The sequence below is a fragment of the Artemia sp. Qi Xiang Cuo genome, chromosome 15 (assembly GCF_049724085.1).
Source record: "Artemia sp. Qi Xiang Cuo chromosome 15, ASM4972408v1, whole genome shotgun sequence".
NCBI lineage: Eukaryota > Metazoa > Arthropoda > Branchiopoda > Anostraca > Artemiidae > Artemia > Artemia sp. Qi Xiang Cuo.
In genome coordinates, this window is record NC_142808.1 from 1,460,662 (window position 1) to 1,479,915 (window position 19,254).

The 19,254-nt window shown below is 33.5% G+C and overlaps 1 protein-coding gene across 2 annotated transcripts in view; it reads right to left on the reverse strand.

The window, feature by feature from the left end:
- The window catches only part of Dcr-2 (Endoribonuclease Dcr-2), a 247,146-nt gene that overhangs the window by 99,080 nt on the left and 128,812 nt on the right, over nucleotides 1-19,254 (reverse strand). For both annotated transcript variants that reach the window (XM_089101646.1, XM_089101647.1), the window contains exon 11: nucleotides 5,191-5,356. In XM_089101646.1, coding sequence (XP_088957772.1) covers nucleotides 5,191-5,356 — 166 coding nt within the window. The remainder of the gene's footprint in view (nucleotides 1-5,190; nucleotides 5,357-19,254) is intronic.

Sequence of the window (19,254 nt, forward strand, 5' to 3'; positions counted from 1 at the left end):
GTGTTTAGTCATTTTCTTCTTGTTAATGATTTGGGCCAATTTGTGTATGACTTTCAAAGTTTGAAGTTCAAACATCTCCTGTTCATCTAATACATACGAAAAGGAAGTGAAAAAATAAATAACAACATAAAAAAAACACTGTATACAGGTTAGATACCATGGCTTAACAAAAATTTAAAATCAGCGGTTACATCACTTCAGTTACAATTGATGCAACCAAAGTGAGTTTGTTCACTCTGCCTGGAGCAATTGATCTTTTTACAGTCACTATCAGTCCTGTCGTGCTGAAAAGCCGTTTAGCTGGGGCACTTGTGGCCGGTACAGCCAGAACTTGACGAGCGTAATTTGCCACTCGCGGGATCTGATACTAGCATTGGACCTTGGGGTCCCGAAGAATGCCGCAAATGGGCTTCTTCTTTGTATCTGCTGAAATAAGTCATTTTTGTAAAGGAGAACTAACCTGCACCTTTACCATAGGGCTCCTGTACCCTACACTACAGGGGGAACTAAACTGCACCTTTACCCTCTTTTCTTATCAACACGGAATAACCCTCCAAAATTCTTTTCTGAAAAAAGTGGTCAAGTTATGAAGTTTCAAGTCAAAGTTTAAGGCTACTTTAACTTCAGTGTGCTCTGCTCACTGTGCAAAAGTAAATGTAATTCATTTCTATAGATATATTTCTATACTAGCTCTAGCTCTTTTCCAGATTAATTAAAAAAAAATTCCAAAAAATAAGTTTTTCAAAGAAAAATAAAGAACTCCTTTAAACAAAAAATGAGAAAAAATAAAATCAAATAATCTACCAAGAGTGAAACTACCACAAATGAGCATCGATAAATAAATGAAACCCAAAACGAACAGAAATTACAATAAATAACCGAGTCAAACTTAAAACGAGCAGAAATTAACATAAGTTGGGCTCAGAATCCCTATGCCTTCCCAGAACAGAATTTGCACTTTACTGGAAAAATGTAAATGTTTTTAATTTTACAGCCTTAATAAATCAAATAATATTAACATTTTGATTAATAAATATCAGTAAATGTATATTAAACTAACAATGCACATTCATTTGTATTTTTTTCCAGTAAAGCGCTAATTATGTTCTGGCCTTGGGAAGGCATAGGGGTTTTGAGCCCAACTTATATTAATTTCTGCTCGTTTTGAGTTTGACTCGGTTATTTATTGTAATTTCTGTTCGTTTTGGGTTTCATTTATTTATCGATGCTGATTTGTGGTAGTTTTAAGCTTGGTAGATTGTTTGATTTTATTTTTGCTCATTTATTGTTTAATGGAGTTCTTTACTTTTCTTTCAAAAACTTATTTTGTGGAAACAGTTTTCTTAATTAATTTCTGTTCGTTTTATATTGACATAACCTTTTTAGGGAAAAAGAAAATAATACTTTAAATATTTTCGTTTTCTTAAAGAATTTATAGTTTGGCCTGCTATTTGTATGCTGGAAAAGAATTTTCAGCAATTTTTAACAACATACACCCTTTTTAAAATCTGCACACAGTGTTTAATTTCGTTTCATACCTCCTCTTGTTGACCTGAAATGGAAAACTTGATACAATTCGCAAAAAAATCTGTTCACTTTCTTTGATAGCTTGGATACACTTACGCTATTTTGATTTGGTTAAATTTTAAGAGCAGAAGTAGCCCCGAAAGTTTGAACATAATACCCTGAGTAGATCTTGGGATACTGCTGAGATGCCTTATTGGGAATTAGCATTAACACAGTGCATTTTGATTTAATCTTAAGGCAACATTTACTTTTTAAACATAAAGGCAAATGGGAGAGTGGGCGTGGGAGGGGATTAGTTTACCTCCAATCACTTTCGAATATTAAAAAGGACATCAGCCCTTTCTATTTTCAATCGAACGGGCACTTTTCATAGTTCCTACCACAACTCCTTTGATACGAAGTGCCCTGGTCTAAACAACAACAACAACAAAAAATGATACCTTATACCCACATCGATCTTTTATGCCCCCAGGGCATAAATTACAACCCTTACCCTAAGGGCTGTGAGGGTGGTTGTCATCCTCTAAGACCTAATTTCCAGAACTTTCAACTATGTTAAACAAAATGGCTATCTCAAAATTTTGATTGGATGTGTTTCAGGAAATGGTGGGCGTGGAAGGGGTGTTAGTTGCCTTCCAATCACTTTCGACTATTAAAAAGGGCACAAGCCACTCTAATTTCAAATTGAATGAACCCTTTTCGAAGTTTCTACGACAACTTCTTCGATACGAAGTGCCCTGGTCTAAAGGAAAAAAAAAAATTAAATAATACATTGTGCCAACATTGTTCTTAAATGCCCCCAGGTCACAACTGAAAAGCCCTTCCCTAAGGGTTGTGGGGGAGTAACCTCCTCAAAAATATATTTTCTCTCTGGAAATCAGTTACTTTGAACAAAATGGCTATCTTAAAGCTGTTATTGGATGTGTTTGAGGACATGGTGGGCGTCGAAGGGGTGTTATCTGCCTTCCGATCACTTTCGACTATTTAAAAGGGCACTAGCTATTCCAATTTCCAATCGAATGAGCCCTTTTCGAACTTTCTACGACAACTCCTTCGATACGAATTGCCCTGGTATGGAAAAAAAAAATACATTGTGCCAACATTGTTCATAATAACATCCTGAGTCGCCTAATGCTCTTTTACCTACCTCTTTTCATCCAAAAAATCAGAAAGAAAATGAACAGAATTTTAAAGTGGAAGGTAGAATTTTTGTTGAAAGAAAAATTTTTTCTTCTTCTTCCTACGAACCGATATACATGGCGAGCCCAAGATGACAGCATTTATCTTTAAGAAACAGATTAGCCGGGATAACGGTTGAAGCCCAGAGGTCGATATCTATAAGCAAAAAAGAGACAAAAAAAACAAAAAACGGCGGCGTATTAGTGACGCCACCGCCGATAGAATCAGCGGCGGCGTCAGCGCGCTGATTCAAGCTCGGCGGCGCGCCACCGTTTTTTTTTGGCGGCGCGCCGCCGACTTTTCGGCGCGGCTTCGGGGTCTGTTCCAGATTTCCTGGAGTTAATTCAGTAGGAATCGATTTTTCAAAGAGTAAAAAGTCTTTTTTACCTAAATTTTCTAAGATTTGGTTACATGTAAAACTTGGAAAAAAAAGATAAAAAAAAATTCACGTCAAGCTACTATCCGACTAATACCCGCAATGGGGGATGGGGGGGGGGGATCTATTTTATTATCATAAGCACATCGGATGTCGAAGCTCACATACACTCAATGATAGTAAGGGTTAGTCTTCTCGGTCTGTCGTTTGGCAGCCAAACATACTCCAGCCTCTGCGAAATAAGATTGAATGGTCGCCAACTTCATGTGGACGTCTGAGCAAGTGTTAGAGTTAGGACTTGTGGGGACCAGAACGCGGATTGATCTCTGTGGACGAAGAAACGGGGGAGCCAAAACGACGGGGGGCGGGGGCAAAGAAGCCCTTAAATTATATTTATCAAGAAGTCTGGCAGCTAGAGGGATTGTCAGATCTCGGCAAATCTTAATAACAAGCAAAAGTTAATGTCCTAAGGAATAATGAATGCTAGCGAAGCTGGTATTTTTAAAAGAATAAGAAAATTTTATAAGAAAAAATTTTTTTTTGTAAGACAGTGTGCTATACGTCGAGTAGAATATTGTCTATTTAGTGCTTTATGAAAATATTTTGACATTAATTGACGTTAAATTATGAATAACCATCAAACATTTTGTTTAGAAAGAAAACTTTTTTTTAAGAAAGTACGTGCATTAACCCGATTTGAAAAAACATATTGTTTAGAAAAAAAAACTTTTTTTTTAAGAAAGTACGTGCATTAACCCGATTTGCATGAAATCTGGATGTTTGAGAAAAATTTTTCCTTTCTAAAAGAAAAAATTCTAAAAAAGATAAAAATAAAGGAAAAACTTTTTTTTATTTGTAAAAGAAGATAATAAATTTTTAAAAAGATATTTGGACAGCTTTATAATAGAAAAAAAATTATCACCTCGGTATTTTGTAGAGTTATATACCTAATTTTCTATAGATTCAGCGAATATTCTTTTTTTTTATTGGCTTCAAAAGTATGAATTATTATCAATCACAATTCCTTAAGGTTTTTCTTATTTAACTATTAAACAAACTATATTTTGTCTCGATTTCTTTAGTTAATTTTGAAGTTAATTTTTGTTTAACTTCTTTCTTTCTTCCCTTCTTTCAAATTGTTTCTTAACGTCTCTTATTAACACTGAATTTTTAAATTATTTTGAATTAACTTCTCTTTTTAACTTTTTTCTAACATTTTTAAAACTTATTTTTACTTCGTTTTCTTGCCATTTAACTTGATTTTGAATTACTTAAGAAAGAAACTTTTTAAACTTCTTCAACTTCTCTTTTAACTTAATTATTAATTTATTTTGAATTAATTTCTCTTATTAACTTTTTTTTCTAACTTTTTTTTAACGATTTTTAACTTCATTTTCTTCTCTTTTAGCATAACTTGGAAATTAATTATGGATTAATTTTGAATTTTTTTAAATTTGAAGTTAATAATAGATAGATGAATTTATGGGTGTTCGAAATTGATATGCTAAAACAATTATTCATTGTCATACAAAATATGCCTCAAAAACTTAATTCTTATAAATGTGTTTAAAAGTATTTAGTTGCCTCCGAAAAATTTGTTGTTTATGAGTTTTGCTCCTTGTATAAGTCCAACTCCAAATCCAAGCTTTGTATCCAAACCACCCAATTTGTTCTAGAAATTTAAATATCTCCACTAATAATTGTCTTTTGTACAGAAAAAGGCTTTTCAAAAAAAGAAAAAATTATGAGCTCTTAATCTTAGGCTGCCACAAAAATTATAAATTTTCACTAAAAAAATCTTCTTACAAAATTTGAATCAGTGGAGGAGCAACTTTCCAATTAGTGGTTGGACACATAAATTTGATAAATTTAGGAATTATTCATTAGAAAAAAATTAAATTAGAGAAAATATGTAAAAAATCAACCCTTGAATGAAATAAAATATTTGAATTTAACATTCAAAATTTAAAATACTTGACATAATAACGCAATTCAAAAATTAAAGCAATTAATTTTAAAAGAACTATTCTTTGAAGTGAAAGGATTTAGACTATGACTTACCACTATTGGCAATTGATGGTGACTTACCGTTGCAAAAAAAAACTTACCGTTATTGGTAATTTTGCTCTTCCGGAAACATTAATAGGCATTGTCAACGTGCACGTGAACTTTTTATATTCACTGTTTACTCCGTTTATTTCATCAATATGCTCCTTATATTCGTAAATTGGTACTAAATTTGTAAACTTATCACATGGCAACCCTGCACAGTACCTAAAAATGAGGAGTCAAAACTATCACTTAAAATCAGAAAAAGAATAAAAACAATAAATAAATTGTCTCCTGTGGATTGTCAAAAGTTAAGAATTGACGTCAGAAACAAAAACATTGATAATGTTTACAATGTTTAATCATAATACATGACACCATGTTTAATCAAATCAAACCAACATCTCCTTTATTTCAAAACGCTTTCAAAGGTCGGGCCGATTCTTGGTTTATTTTTCGTCAAGATAATAGTAAATAATTAAAAAAGTCTACATATACAAAATGCAATTTTCACATTCAGTGACACGGTCAAAACAAATGAAATTTTCATAACGCTTACACGGTCGACAGAATTAAAAAAAAAAGACACAAATTAAAATAACATACATCTATATATAAAATTAGGCATCTAAGTTATAAAGGCGAATAAACCCAACACCAATTTTTTTTCATATCTTGCATGGGTTGTAAATACTGGTTGTATTTTTGGTATAGGTTCAGGAACAGACCTTTTCAACCTTTGTCTACAAGGGAAAAAATCCTGAGGAAGTATATCACGGAGGTTGGGATTTTTCAAGATACCCTTTCCCAACTTGAGACTACGTTGTTGCCTTCTTTTTTCAAGGGTATCAAGTTGAAATACTTAGAGGAGCGATATACAGGGGATTTTAGGAGATTTAGACGCCACAAGCAGGGCACGGTACTGAACTCGCTCCAATGTCTCCGACTGGTCATGAGTATGGGAGAAATGCCATACTTGACAACAATATTCTAAGATACGTCTAATTAAAGAAAGATAGAACCTCAGAAGATGCTCAACAAGAACACCTTAACGAGATAGCAACTTCATAGCGGTCATAACCATATTTCCATGTTTTACTCTGCTTCCTACTTCTTTGTCCCACTTCATATCTAACGAAATATGGACGTCTAGCAACTTAATTAGGCCACCATCTGCTGTTGGTGTAGCAGAGGAAAATAGGTTGGTTCGGTCCTTAAGAAAGAAATTGGAAGTACCACGGGTTTGTCCATATTCACTACCACGTCGTTACTGGCAGCCTGGTTCTTAATGTCATCAATGATACCATACGCGTTACTCGGGGAGTCCTTGTGGCAAATTTCAGTTAATGATAGATCATCAACGTACTTAGATCTATTTGGAAAGAACTCTGCCAGCTCGCTGACCATGACAAGAAACAAAAGAGGACAAAGGGTTGTTACTCGTGGCTCTCATAAAATGGAGAAAAAACAACAAAAAAAACAAGGAGAGTTCATTAAATAAGCTTTATCAAACTGTAATGAATCAAAACATCTATAAAAAAAAAAAAAAAAAAAAAAAAAAAAAAAAAAAAACTTGCCAGCGGGGAAAAGTAAAGAAAATTAATAACATGAAAACAAATATTTTTTTTCTAGTCTTTTGAAGGTGCCAAACAAGTGGCATTCTCGAGCCGAATCGGGAAGGGTGTTCAATGTCGAATAACACGCAACTAAAGGATTAAAATCGGATCTTATTGTTGGTGTATGGGGAATTTGGATATTTAGAGAACTACGGAGTTGATAATTTGACTGATCAGATACAAAAGAAGACGTAAATCTAAGGGACCTAGGGATATCACCATGGAGCTGAAGAAAAGCGAAAGACGCACAGGAAAAATATAAAATTTTTAACATAAAGTAACGGTTTAGTTGCCAAACGATTTACATCATGGATAAGATTTAAAGCTTTATCTTAAGTATTCGAAAGCGGTTTGAGAAAAGAAGGGAGAGTAGACATCCATATGACTGGACAATAAATAGATTTGAGCCTCGGTTGAGTACGCGCTCTTATATTTAGTGCTTTGCTTTCGATCAGAGAGAAAGCTGGCAACGATTCGAACTAAGGCAGGGGTCATACTATACCTTGTAAGCAACTTTTTGATGAGTTAACTGTCGTTGATCAGGTCGAAAGCTTTTTTTCAGATCTATTGCTATGAGGTTTATCCAGTAGCCGGGGTTGTCTAGGTTCTTGAGGATTTGTCCAGGAGACTTACCAAATAGTGAGCTATTGAGGTCTTGGGAAGACTACCAAATTGCTTAGAATCCATCATGCTGATGATTTTTTCCTTTAGCCAGGATGAGAGGACTTGCTCGTAGACTTTGCTAAATACCGGTGTAGGAGTGATCAGCCGAACTCCAGTGAAGTCATTAGGTGCATCTTTTTTAGGTATCGTTGACACATATCCTTTCTTCCATAAAGAGGGGAAGTTGCCAGATGTTTTGGTCACCATTTCGGCTGTTATTGTTGGGAGGTCCTGATAGTCTAGAGATGGCTGGGGTATCTCATCTTGGCACAAGGGAGGTAGGGTTTGTATAATACTAGCCAGGTGGGCGCTAAGTTGGCTGGCAAATTCTGTATCTGTATCATTCAAGTTGAAATCGACACAATTAGTTTCTTTTCATACGGGTTTTTTCAACTTCTTTATACCACTGTTGGGGTTCGGATTGAAACAAATCATTTACTTTACCTTGATAGTAGTCTTTGCCGCCTGGCGTGTCAGTTCGCCAATTTTTTTCTTCAGAAGAACAGCTGGCTGGCGTTTCGTTTCTTTGAACAATCTTTGTTTCTCAGCTATCAGATTTTTATCATCCTTCGAAATGTACGGAAGGTCGGTGGAGAAGGAATTGCTTTTTCTCTCGGGGAAGTAACTACAAATTTTTTCTAGTAGAGTATTTTGAAGAATTTCTACTTTTGAATCGGCAGTGCTGGCATTCGATACAACAATCCAACTTTCTTGAGTTATCCAGTTCTCAAACTCGAACAAACCGGTATCAGTGATTGGTTGTCTCTGTCGTTGTGTACGTTATTTTCACACTGTTCAACGGATTTAGCTCAAGTGAGAAATGGTAACTGCCACCCAGGGGTCTGTGGGATTTTTGTAATATTTGATCATTTTTGTGGCGACTATGTCAAATGATGTTCCTTTTTTTGAAGTTGGGAAATTTAGAGTATTACTTAACTCAAACGCCCTGTAAAACTTTTCCAGTTTCTGCTCATTATCATCAGCAAGAACAAACATCACATCCGGGCCACTTACCTGAAACGTAGTCGGAATTCAGGTGGAGCTTTTCAAGAAACCTTTTTTTTCTGTTCGTAGGGCTGGCCAGGCGAGTAATAGAAAGCACACACAGTCAAACCATTGATGCTCCCTGGAAGTCTTTTGGGTTGGATTCTTAGCCACATTATTTCGTCATGGGATTCAAGACATGGAACATCAATAACGCTAGTAGCTAACTTTTCATGAGAATAGATTACAACGCCACCACCTCTTTGTCCCCAAGGATGACAATCTGGTCTAAGTTTAAAATATTAGTCAAGAACATTGATATTCAGAAGATCAATGTTTCGGCGGTGGACTCTTGTTACCCCCAGTACAGTTGGCATGAGGATGTGAGCTAGCGTTTCTATGTCAGCTACCTTATCTGGTTTGAGACTTATCTGGGTTAACTGGGTTTAATACATTACAAATTACCCTTTTACAATGTTTAATCGTAATGGGTAAAAATATAATGACATAGCTATTTAGGGTGCAAACAGCCTATATTAGCTTGTGCCAGATATATAATATATTGTATATATTATACGAGTTGTATATATGTATATGTTACCGTACATATACATGTTGTATATATGTATATGTTACCGTCAATGTCCAAAATTGGTGAATGTCCAAAATACCCTTTTTTCTCTTTGGATTTAGTCAGCACTGCCAGTCAACTTTTTCAGTTTTATGCAACATTTGATTATGACAGGTATTAGCTTAGGTTTTCAACCCATTTCTGATTTTTAACCAAATTTTGTCGAATTTATAACCCCCTGTGAATGTCGACATTCATGGTAATATATATATTAGACTATATATATATAATATGATATATTTCATATATATATATATATATATATATATATATATATATATATATATATATATATATATATATATATATATATAGTAGGCCCCCTCCCACGCTCCTTTTTTTCTCAAAATGATCAAATCAAAATTTTGAGATAGTCATTTTGTTCAGCATTGCCTTTGGAGATATCATGACCTCCCATAAGCCCCTGGGGAAAGGTCTTTAAGATGTAAAATTTGCCTATTGTTTACGTATAGTATTTGTTATTGAAAAGTATGCATACATTTTTCGGGTGTGTGGGGGGGGGATGAATTTGCCTCTGAGGTAATTTTCCACGGGAAAAATTATCCATGGTGAGGGAAGCTTCCAGAGGATGAATACTTCAGAGGAAACTTTAAAATGGGGACATTTTCCAGAATTCCTATACAAAATTCTTCTCACGGCTTGCTTTCTCTTTGCCGACTCACTTTTACGCGTGGAGATGTTAAGGGTAATTGCCTGGGATAAATTTTACCAGGATTGAATTGTCTAGAGATTTTCTAGGATTTTTGCGTGAAGTTGGAGCCATATTTCCTGGTATTACTTAAAAAACGATCAGAAATTAAATTTAAAAAAAAACGGTTTTTTCATCTGAAAGTAAGGAGCAGAAATTACGAACAGAAATTAATTGCGTATATGAGGGGGGTTGCTCCTCCTTAACACCTCGTTCTTTACGCTAAAGTTTGAATTTTGTCCGAATTCTTTAAGAGCGACTCCTGAAATACAACAGTCGTTTAATTAGAACAATAAGAAGCTTTTTTTTAAGAGTAGTAAAATACAATAATTTCAGTTCACTTTAAGTTTTAATGTTGCTCCTTACTTTCAGTTGAAAAAAAAAAACTTATTTCGTATTGAATACAGAAGGAAATCGGTTTTTCTCATATGAAGGACTTGAGTGGGGTGGCTTTAATGCATTACAGTTAGTGTCACTCGGGCCCCTATTTTGGACTCCTATTTTTAAAGGGAAAGAAAGATTTGTAACGCAAAACAACACAGTATCTAGAGTGATAGCAGGGGTATTTTGAATCGGAGTAAGCTGTCAAAATCAGGTATAATTAGAAGCTCTCTAAAACCAAAAAAAAGACCCTGTCCGTGAAGGCTGAAGAGATCTGGAGAGTGTCAACGTTATTCATGGATTTAATTTGGTAACAAGCTGAGAAACAAATGTGGTTGGTTCATAACATCCTATTGTGTAGTTATCGAAATCTCACTGTTTTGGTTGTATTGAAATGTAACATGGAAAGATTCTTTTAATGTATCGTTGGACTAAGCAACATGTATATTAAAGGCTGTCTACATCATTAATCAAAATTCATTTGAATAAAAGTTGGTTTGTTGGCGTTTACCCCCCCCCCCCCTCGCATAAAATAGAGTTTTCACAATTTGAGAATTTTATTTGAGTTGTATTTTTTTTTTTTAGTTTCGTTGAGAAGATCTAAGTGTCCAATGTTACACATCCAATGTATCTTAAAAAACTTAGACAAAAAATTCGCAAATCCATTTTTGTTGAAAGGACTTCCATATGTACTTCTGCAGTTTTTGGCAGTAGCGGCCGCCAAATCAAAGAAAAATAAAAAGAAGAAAAAATAAAGGCGAAAAATCATCAAAATTAAGCTAAAAACATATGGCACCAAAAGTTTAAGAAAGTTTAGTTTTCCTTTGAAAGCATAGTTGGCCTTGGGAGCCAACACCTTCTTATTGTTTATGTTTTTACGGATGAAAGGGTTGTCAAATTCTACGAGTTAGTTTTTCTTATCTTCCAAGTGTAAAACTACCACAAATCATGATTCGTTAATAAATAAATGAAACCCAAAACGAACAGAAATTGCAATAGATAACCATGTCAAACTCAAAACGTGCAAAACTTAAGAAGATTGGGCTGACAACCCTCATGTCTTCTCAATACCAGAACATAATTTGCGCTTTATTAAAAAAAAAAAAAAAAAAAAAAAAAAAAAAAAAAAAAATAAATGGATTGTCAGATTAATATACATATTCTAATAGTTATTCCTATACTTCTTTATTTATTATAACTCAAAAAAGTGAAAACATTTAAAATGTATTTTGTTTTCAGTAAAGTGCAAATTGTGCTCTGGTCTTGAGATGGCGTCGGGGTTATCATCTCTACTCATGTTCATTTTTCCTCGTATTGAGTTTGAGTCGGTTATTTATGGTAATTTCTGTTCGTTTTGGGTTTAATTTATTTATTGGGATTCATTATAAGGGATTTGTGGTAGTTTAACGCTGTGGCAGTAATAGTATCCCCATAGACACTTCAAGCGCATCCTTAGGGACTACTCCTTTCTTCCATAGGCTCAAGAAGAATGTTTAACGGCGATTTCCTCTTCTGGTGACCAGGTGTCGCAATTTTAGGCGAAATTCCCGCCCAGGCAAGATTTGGCACGACCAGGTGACATAATTTTAGGTAAAATTCCCAGGTGTTTCAACTACTTGGAATGTGGACCATATAATACACAAGTTTTAATAATAAGCTCCTAACCCCTCGCACGTATTTCTAGCTGGCATGATTCCCATTTTTGACAAGAGTTCAATGTCCTTAGCAAGAGTTCAATGGTTCGGTTAGGTTAGGTGTTTTTTCTATGACAAGTCCCCTTTGTTTTTCTTTGACAGCCCTCTGACGCCACGGCAGCCATAGGGAAATTAACATTGGATTTTAAACGGAGCCCTCTGACGTCAAAACATGCCCAGTTTCTGCAACATGCCCTCCCTTTCACATAAGATTTCAAAGTCATACCCTCCCTTTTCCATTGAATTTCAGTCATGCCCTCTGACGTCACGATATCCCTGTTTCTAGACAATATTCCCGCCTTTGGCAACAGTTCAAAGGTTAGGTGACATACCCCTTTGTTTTTCTACAACATACATACCCCTTTTTCCATAGGATTTCTAGGACCTGCCCTCTGACGTCACGCGACACACCCGTAAGGATTTCAGTTTTATATTATATGATTACTTGGAATGTGGTCCGTATAATACACAAGTTTTAATAATAAGCTCCTAACCCTTCACCCGTGTTTCTAGCGCGTGCCCTCTGTCATCACAGTGCACACCCCGTTTCAAATGTTACACCACGCGACACACCCTCGCCTCTAGATAAGTGGAGCTACCAGCCCCTCGCACCTACACAGTGCAGTCACCTGTTCTATTAAAGGGAACACACTTGGCAGGACTCTGTGACACACTCTTCTGGACTCCAATGACGTCATAAAACTTACCCCATTTCAAACAAACAGGTCTAATATGCTTGACGCAATTTTGCGTAACTCTAAGGAACACATGGAGGAATCCCCGCTTGTAACGTAACGACACCCGAAACCCCCAAAGCATTCTTGTTTCATTAGCTTAATAGCGGTACGCACTCTAAGTAATGATTGCGCATCCCTTACTGCCAGATAATACCATTTTAACATTTTTCGCCGAAAACCCTCGAGACATTTTCTTTTTCGGCGTTTCTGTTTTTTTCGCCCGAAACCCTCAGATCATTCTTTTTTCATTAGCTTAATGGCAGTACACACTTTACGTAATGATTGCGCATCCATCACTGCCAGATAATACCATTTTATCATTTTTTCCCCCAAAAGCCTTTCTTTTTTTGCCCTAAATCCCCAAAGCTTTTTTCATGAACTTAATGGTGGTACACACTGATTGCGCATCCGTCACTGGCAGATAATACCATTTTAAGATTTTTAGCCGAAAAGCCTTTCTTTTTCGGCGTTTCATTTTTCGTTCAAACACCATTCTTTTTTTTCTATAATCCTTGACCCCGCCAGGACTCGAAAGGTCATTCCCTTCCAATGGAATACTCTCTAACCTAGAGAACTAAGCAGACATTGTCAATATTTTGTATCTTGAACCATATTCTAAAAATAAACTATTGCACGTCACCTGAGATTCCCCATTTCTGGCAAACACAAAAACAGTGTGTTTACAGCCAAAATTTGATACACTCCGGGGGGTATTTGCTTTCAGGATATTAATAAAGGGAAATGCTTGTTTACAGGCAAATTTGTTACACTCCGGGGGTATTTGCTTTCAAGATATTGATAAAGGGGAAATGCGTATCTTACTCCTACCAAACAATAAATATTAAAAACACACTGTAATTGAAAACAAACTGACAAGCAACAAAAAAAAAAAAACACGACAAAAAATAAAAGTTGAAAAAGCCGTATCGTTAATATACGCAAAAAAGAACCATCTATTATAGAAAACCGGGGCTTCGAGCCTGCAAGCCCAGAGGGTAGGGGAGGGGAGTGATATTAGATGCGAATTTAAGACATGGTAAGAGCTTTGAGGAAATACCCCTTTTTCATTAAGATAAGTTCATGGATATTTCACTATATCCTAACAATATTTTCCAGCTCGCACCTAGTAACATCCATTTTCAGAGGATGCATTGATAATAGATGTAGTTTTTAGGTGTTATTGTGGTTTTAAAAGGATAAAGAATAACATGCCAAATTTAAGGGAAGACAAAGGGAGAGGACTCCAGGGGAGGGGGAACCATCCATGGGGGAGGAGATTCAAGCGTACATTTATTGTTATAGCCCGACAGTAGATTGCTTCTATTGAATTTGCTGGGGCCCCCGTACAAACAGGTTTTTCTAGTAGTTACAGGTCATCACACTCTTTGCCAAGAGATTAAACGTGTATAACTTGATTCACGATGGTTAAACTTCTGATGGTTAAGAAAGCGTAACAGGTAATTAAAGTATGAGAAATGGGATGCTATAATTAGAATGATTTTAATTTGAAACATTGTGACGTAAAAATAACTCCGTTATTTGCTTGCTTGTATAGAAATTCCCATGTTAGTTGCTTGCTTGTATTTTGTGTTAAAATAAGTAGTTTTATATCTTTTAAAAGAGTTTTAAGGGGTTTGAGAGACTCAGTTGCCTAATTCCGTGTGATTTTAAAATACCGATGGTTAAGAAAGCGTAACAGTTAATTAAAGTATGAGAAATGGGATGCTATAATTAGAATGATTTTAAGTTGAAACATTGTGACGTAAAAATAACTCATTTATTTGCTTGCGTGTATAGGAATTCCCATTTTTTTTGCTTGCTTGTATTTTGTGCTAAAATAAGTAGTTTTTATATCTTTTAAAAGAGCTTTAAGGGGTTTGAGAGACTCAGTTGCCTAATTCCGTGTGATTTTTGTTCTCTTGATGTTCATTAAAAACTAACAAGTTGGGTAAAATCTTTAGTTTTTGTTTATTTTATAATAGATTTAAAGTGATTGAGAGACTCAGTTGCATGATTCCGTGTGATTTTTGTTTACTTGGTGGTCGTTAAAAAAGAAATATTCGAGTTATTTAAGTAGTTTTTGTATATATAAAAATAACTATACGTGGTTTGAGAGACTCAGTTGCCTAATTCCTTGTGCTTTTACTTTACATGGTGGGCATTAAAAACGAAATTTTGTGGTAAATTAGTAGTTTTCGTATCTTTTAAAAGATCTTTAAGGGGATTGAGAGACTCAGTTGCCTGATTCCGTGTGTTTGTCCTTTACTTTGTTTTCATTAAAAACGAATTTTTTGTGTTAAATAAGTAGTTTTTTTATCTTTTAAAAGAGCTTTACAGGGTTTGAGAGACTCAGTTGCCTAATTCCGTGTGATTTTTATTGACTTGATCTTCATTAAAATCGATTTTTGCTTTATTATTTTGTAGTTATTGTAACTATTAAAAGATCTTTACGCGGATTGAGAGACTCTGTTTCCTAATTCCATGGGTTGTTTCTGTACGTGATGATCATTAAAAAACGAAATTTTTGTGTTAAATAAGTAGTTTTTGTAGCTTTTAAAAGAGCTTTACGGGGGTTGAGAGACTCAATTTCCTGAATCCGTGTGGTTTTTCTTTACTTTGTAGTAAGTTTTTGTATCTTTTATAATTTCTTTACGGGGATTGAGAGACTCAGTTGCCTTATTCCATGTTGTTTTTCTTTACTTGATGGTCGTTAAAAACAAAATTTTTTTGTTAAATAATTAGTTTTTTTATCTTTTAAAAGAGCTTTAATGTGTTTGAGGGACTCTGTTGACGGATTCCGTGTGTTTTTTCTTGAGATTGTAGTCATTAAAAACGTAAATTTCTTTTTTAATATTGTTTTGTTGATTCAATTATTAGATAACTAATATGATGTAGACACTCGGATGCAGTTTTCAAATAGGTTTTTCTTCAAATTGTGCTAGTTATTTACGAAATTTTTGTTTTAATTCATTAGTTTTTTTATCTTTTAAAAGAGATTTAGGTGGTTTGACAGACTCAGTTGCCTGATTCCGTGTGATTTTAATTTAATTGGTAGTCATTAAAAACGAAAGATGTTTTTTATAACAGAGTAGTTTTTATCATTTAAAATATATTTAAGGGGATTTATAGACTCAGTTGCCTAATTACGTATTGTTTTTCTTTAATTGTTGGTCATTAAAAACGAAATTTTTGTGTTAAATAAGTAGTTTTTGTATCTTTTAAAAGAGCTTTACAGGGTTTGAGAGACTCAGTTGCCTAATTCCGTGTGGTTTTCCTTTACTTGGTGGTCATTAAAACCTAAATTTGTGTGTTAAATAATTAGTTTTTGTATCTTTTAAAAGAGCTTTACAGGGATTGAGAGACTCAGTTGCCGGATTCCGTGTGGTTTTTCTTTACTTGATGGGCATTAAAAACAGAATATTTGTGTTAAATAAGTAGTGTTTGTATATTTTAAAAGAGCTTTACAGGGATTGAGAGACTCAGTTTAAGGATTACGTGTGGTTTTTCTTTACTTGTTGGTCATTAAAAACTAAATTTTTGTGTTAAATAAGTAGTTTTTGTATCTTTTAAAAGAGCTTTACGGGGATTGAGAGACTCAGTTTACGGATTCCGTGTGGTTTTTCTTTAGTTTATGGTCATTAAAAACGAAATTTTTGTGTTATATAAGAAGTTTTTGTATATTTTAAAAGAGCTTTAAGGGGTTTTAGAGACTCAGTTGCCTGATTCCGTGTGGTTTTTATTTAATTGATTGTCAATAAAAAATAAATTTTTGTTTTAAATAAGTAGTTTTTTTATCTTTTAAAAGATATTTAAGGGGTTTGAGAGACTCAGTTGCCTGATTCCGTGTGTTTTTTTCTTTACTTGGTGGTCATTAAAAACTAAATTTTTTGTGTTAAATAAGTAGTTTTTGTATATTTTAAAAGAGCTTTACGGGGATTGAGAGACTCAGTTTTACCTTGTCACAGTTACATTTTTCATCATTTTGCAAAGTTCATTTTGAATTTCTTTCGTTGAAATGAAAGAGTTGGAATATTTCAGTAGTTTTTGGTTGTGGTTTACCTTGTCACAGTTACATTTTCTTGATTTTTCAAAGTTCATTTTGAATTTCTTTCGTTGAAATGCAAGAGTTTGAATATTTCAGTAGTGTTTGGTTGTGGTTTACCTTGTCACACTTACATTTTCTTGATTTTTCAAAGTTCATTTTGAATTTCTTTCGTTGAAATGCAAGAGTTGGAATATTTTAGTAGTGTTTTGTTGTGGTTTAAATTGTCACATTTAAATTTTCTTGATTTTTAAAAGTTCATTTTTAATTTATTTCGTTGAAATGCAAGAGTTGGAATATTTCAATAGTGTTTAATTGTGGTTTACCTTGTCACAGTTACATTTTCTTGATTTTTCAAAATTCATTTTGAATTTCTATGGTTGAAATGCAATATTTTGTGTATTTCAATTGTTCATGTGTATGGAGGACCATGACGCGTATATTTTGTACTTATTGATTAAAGTTTATTTTGAATTTCAGTTGTTGAATAGGAAGAGTAAAAATATTTCTGTCGATTTAGGTTGTGGTCTACATTGTCACAGTGAAATTTAAATGATTTTTTCAAAGTTCATTTTTTATTTCTTTCCTTTTAATGCAAGAGTTGGAATATTTCAGCAGTGTTTGGTTGTGGTATACCTTGTCACAGTTGCATTTTCTTGATTTTTCAAAGTTCATTTTGAATTTCTTTAGTAGAAATTCAAGAGTTGGAATATTTCATTAGTGTTTGGATGTGGTTTACCTTGTCACAGTTACATTTTCATGATTTTTCAAACTTCATTTTGAATTTCTTTCTTTGAAATGCAAGAGTTGGAATATTTCAGAATTTTTTGTTTTTGTTTTACATTGTCACAGTTATATTTTCTTTATTTTTAAAATTTAATTTTGAATTTCTTTAGTTGAAATGCAAGAGTTTGAATATTTCATTTGTGTTTGGTTATGGTTTACCTTGTCAAAGTTAAATTTTCTTGATTTTTCAATGTTCATTTTGATGTTCGCTCTTATAAATGCATGTGTTTTAATTTTTGTGTTGATTTATGCCGATTTTGTAATTGACACAGTTACTTTCTATGTATTTTTAATGCTCATTTGAATTTTATTTGTTGAAAAGAAAGAGATGGAATATTTCTCTAGTGTAAGGTTGTGGTTTACCTTGTCACAGTTACATTTTCTTGATTTTTCAAAGATTATTTTTAATTGCTCTTATTGATATGATTTTTTTTGTTTTTTTTTGTAGTGTTTGGTTGTGGTTTACAATGTAAAATTAAATTCTTATAGATTTTTATTATTTCATTTGATTAACTCTCTTTTTTTATGAAGGTTATTTAAAGATATTTGTGTGTTTTTAGGTTTTTTAAGTTTCTAATATACATTATCTTGATTTTTCAAAGTTAATTTTTAATTTATTTCCTTTAAATTCAAGAGTTGGAATATTTCAGTAGTGTTTGGTTGTGGTTTACCTTGTCACAGTTAAATTTTATTGATTTTTTAAAAGTTCATTTTTAATTTACTTCATTGAAATGCATGAGTTGGAATATTTCAGTAGCGTTCGGTTGTTGTTTAACTTGTCAAAGTTACATTTTCATGATTTTTCAAAGTTCATTTTTAATTTCTTTTGTTGAAATTAAATAGTTGGAATATTTAATTATTGTTTGGTTTTTGTTTAACTTGTAAAAGTTACATTTTATTGATTTTTAAAAGTTCATTTTGAATTTCTTTCGTTTAAATGCAAGAGTTGGAATATTTCAGTAATGTTTGGTTTTGTTTTACCTTGTCACAATTACATTTTCTTGATTTTTCAAAGTTAATTTTGAATTTCTTTCGTTGAAATGCAAGAGTTGGAATATTTAAGTAGTTTTTGGTTGTGGTTTACCTTGTCACAGTTACATTTTCTTGATTTTTAAAAGTTCCTTTTGAATTTCTTTAGTTGAAATGCAAGAGTTGGACTATTTCAGTAGTGTTTGGTTGTGGTTTACCTTGTCACAGTTAAATTTTCTTGATGTTACATTTTCTTGATTTTTCAAAGTTCATTTTGAATTTCTTTCTTTGAAATGGAAGAGTTTGAATATTTCAGTAGTGTTTGGTTGTGGTTTACCTTGTCACAGTTACATTTTCTTGATTTTTACAATGTAAATTTTGAATTTCTTTCGCTGAATTTCACGAGTTGGAATATTGAAGAAGTTTTTTGTTGTTATTGTCATTGTAACAGTTACTTTTTCGTGATTTTTCAAAGTACATTTTGAATTTCTTTCGTTGTAAAGCAATAGGTGTAATAATTAACTAGTGTAGGAGTCTTTTTGCCCATTACAAATGCACAGTCTCGTGTTTTTTCTCAGCTCATTGTGAATGTCTGTAGCTGAAATTAAAGAGTTGGAATAGTTCAGTAGTTTCTGGTAGTGGTTTACCTTGTCACAGTTACATTTTCTTGATTTTTCAAAGTTCATGTGCGGTTTGAATTTTAGGAGAGAATGCTCACGTTTTCCCTTGTCACAGTTACTTTTTCTAGATTTTTGATATTTTATACCGCTTTGCCTTCGTTGAAAAGCAATATTTGGACTGTTTCGTTGTGGTTCGGTTGCGATACTACATATCAAATATTAAATTTCTAGAGTTTTAAAAGTTTATTTTGAATTTCTTTCGTTGAAATGCAAGAGTTGGAATACTTCAGT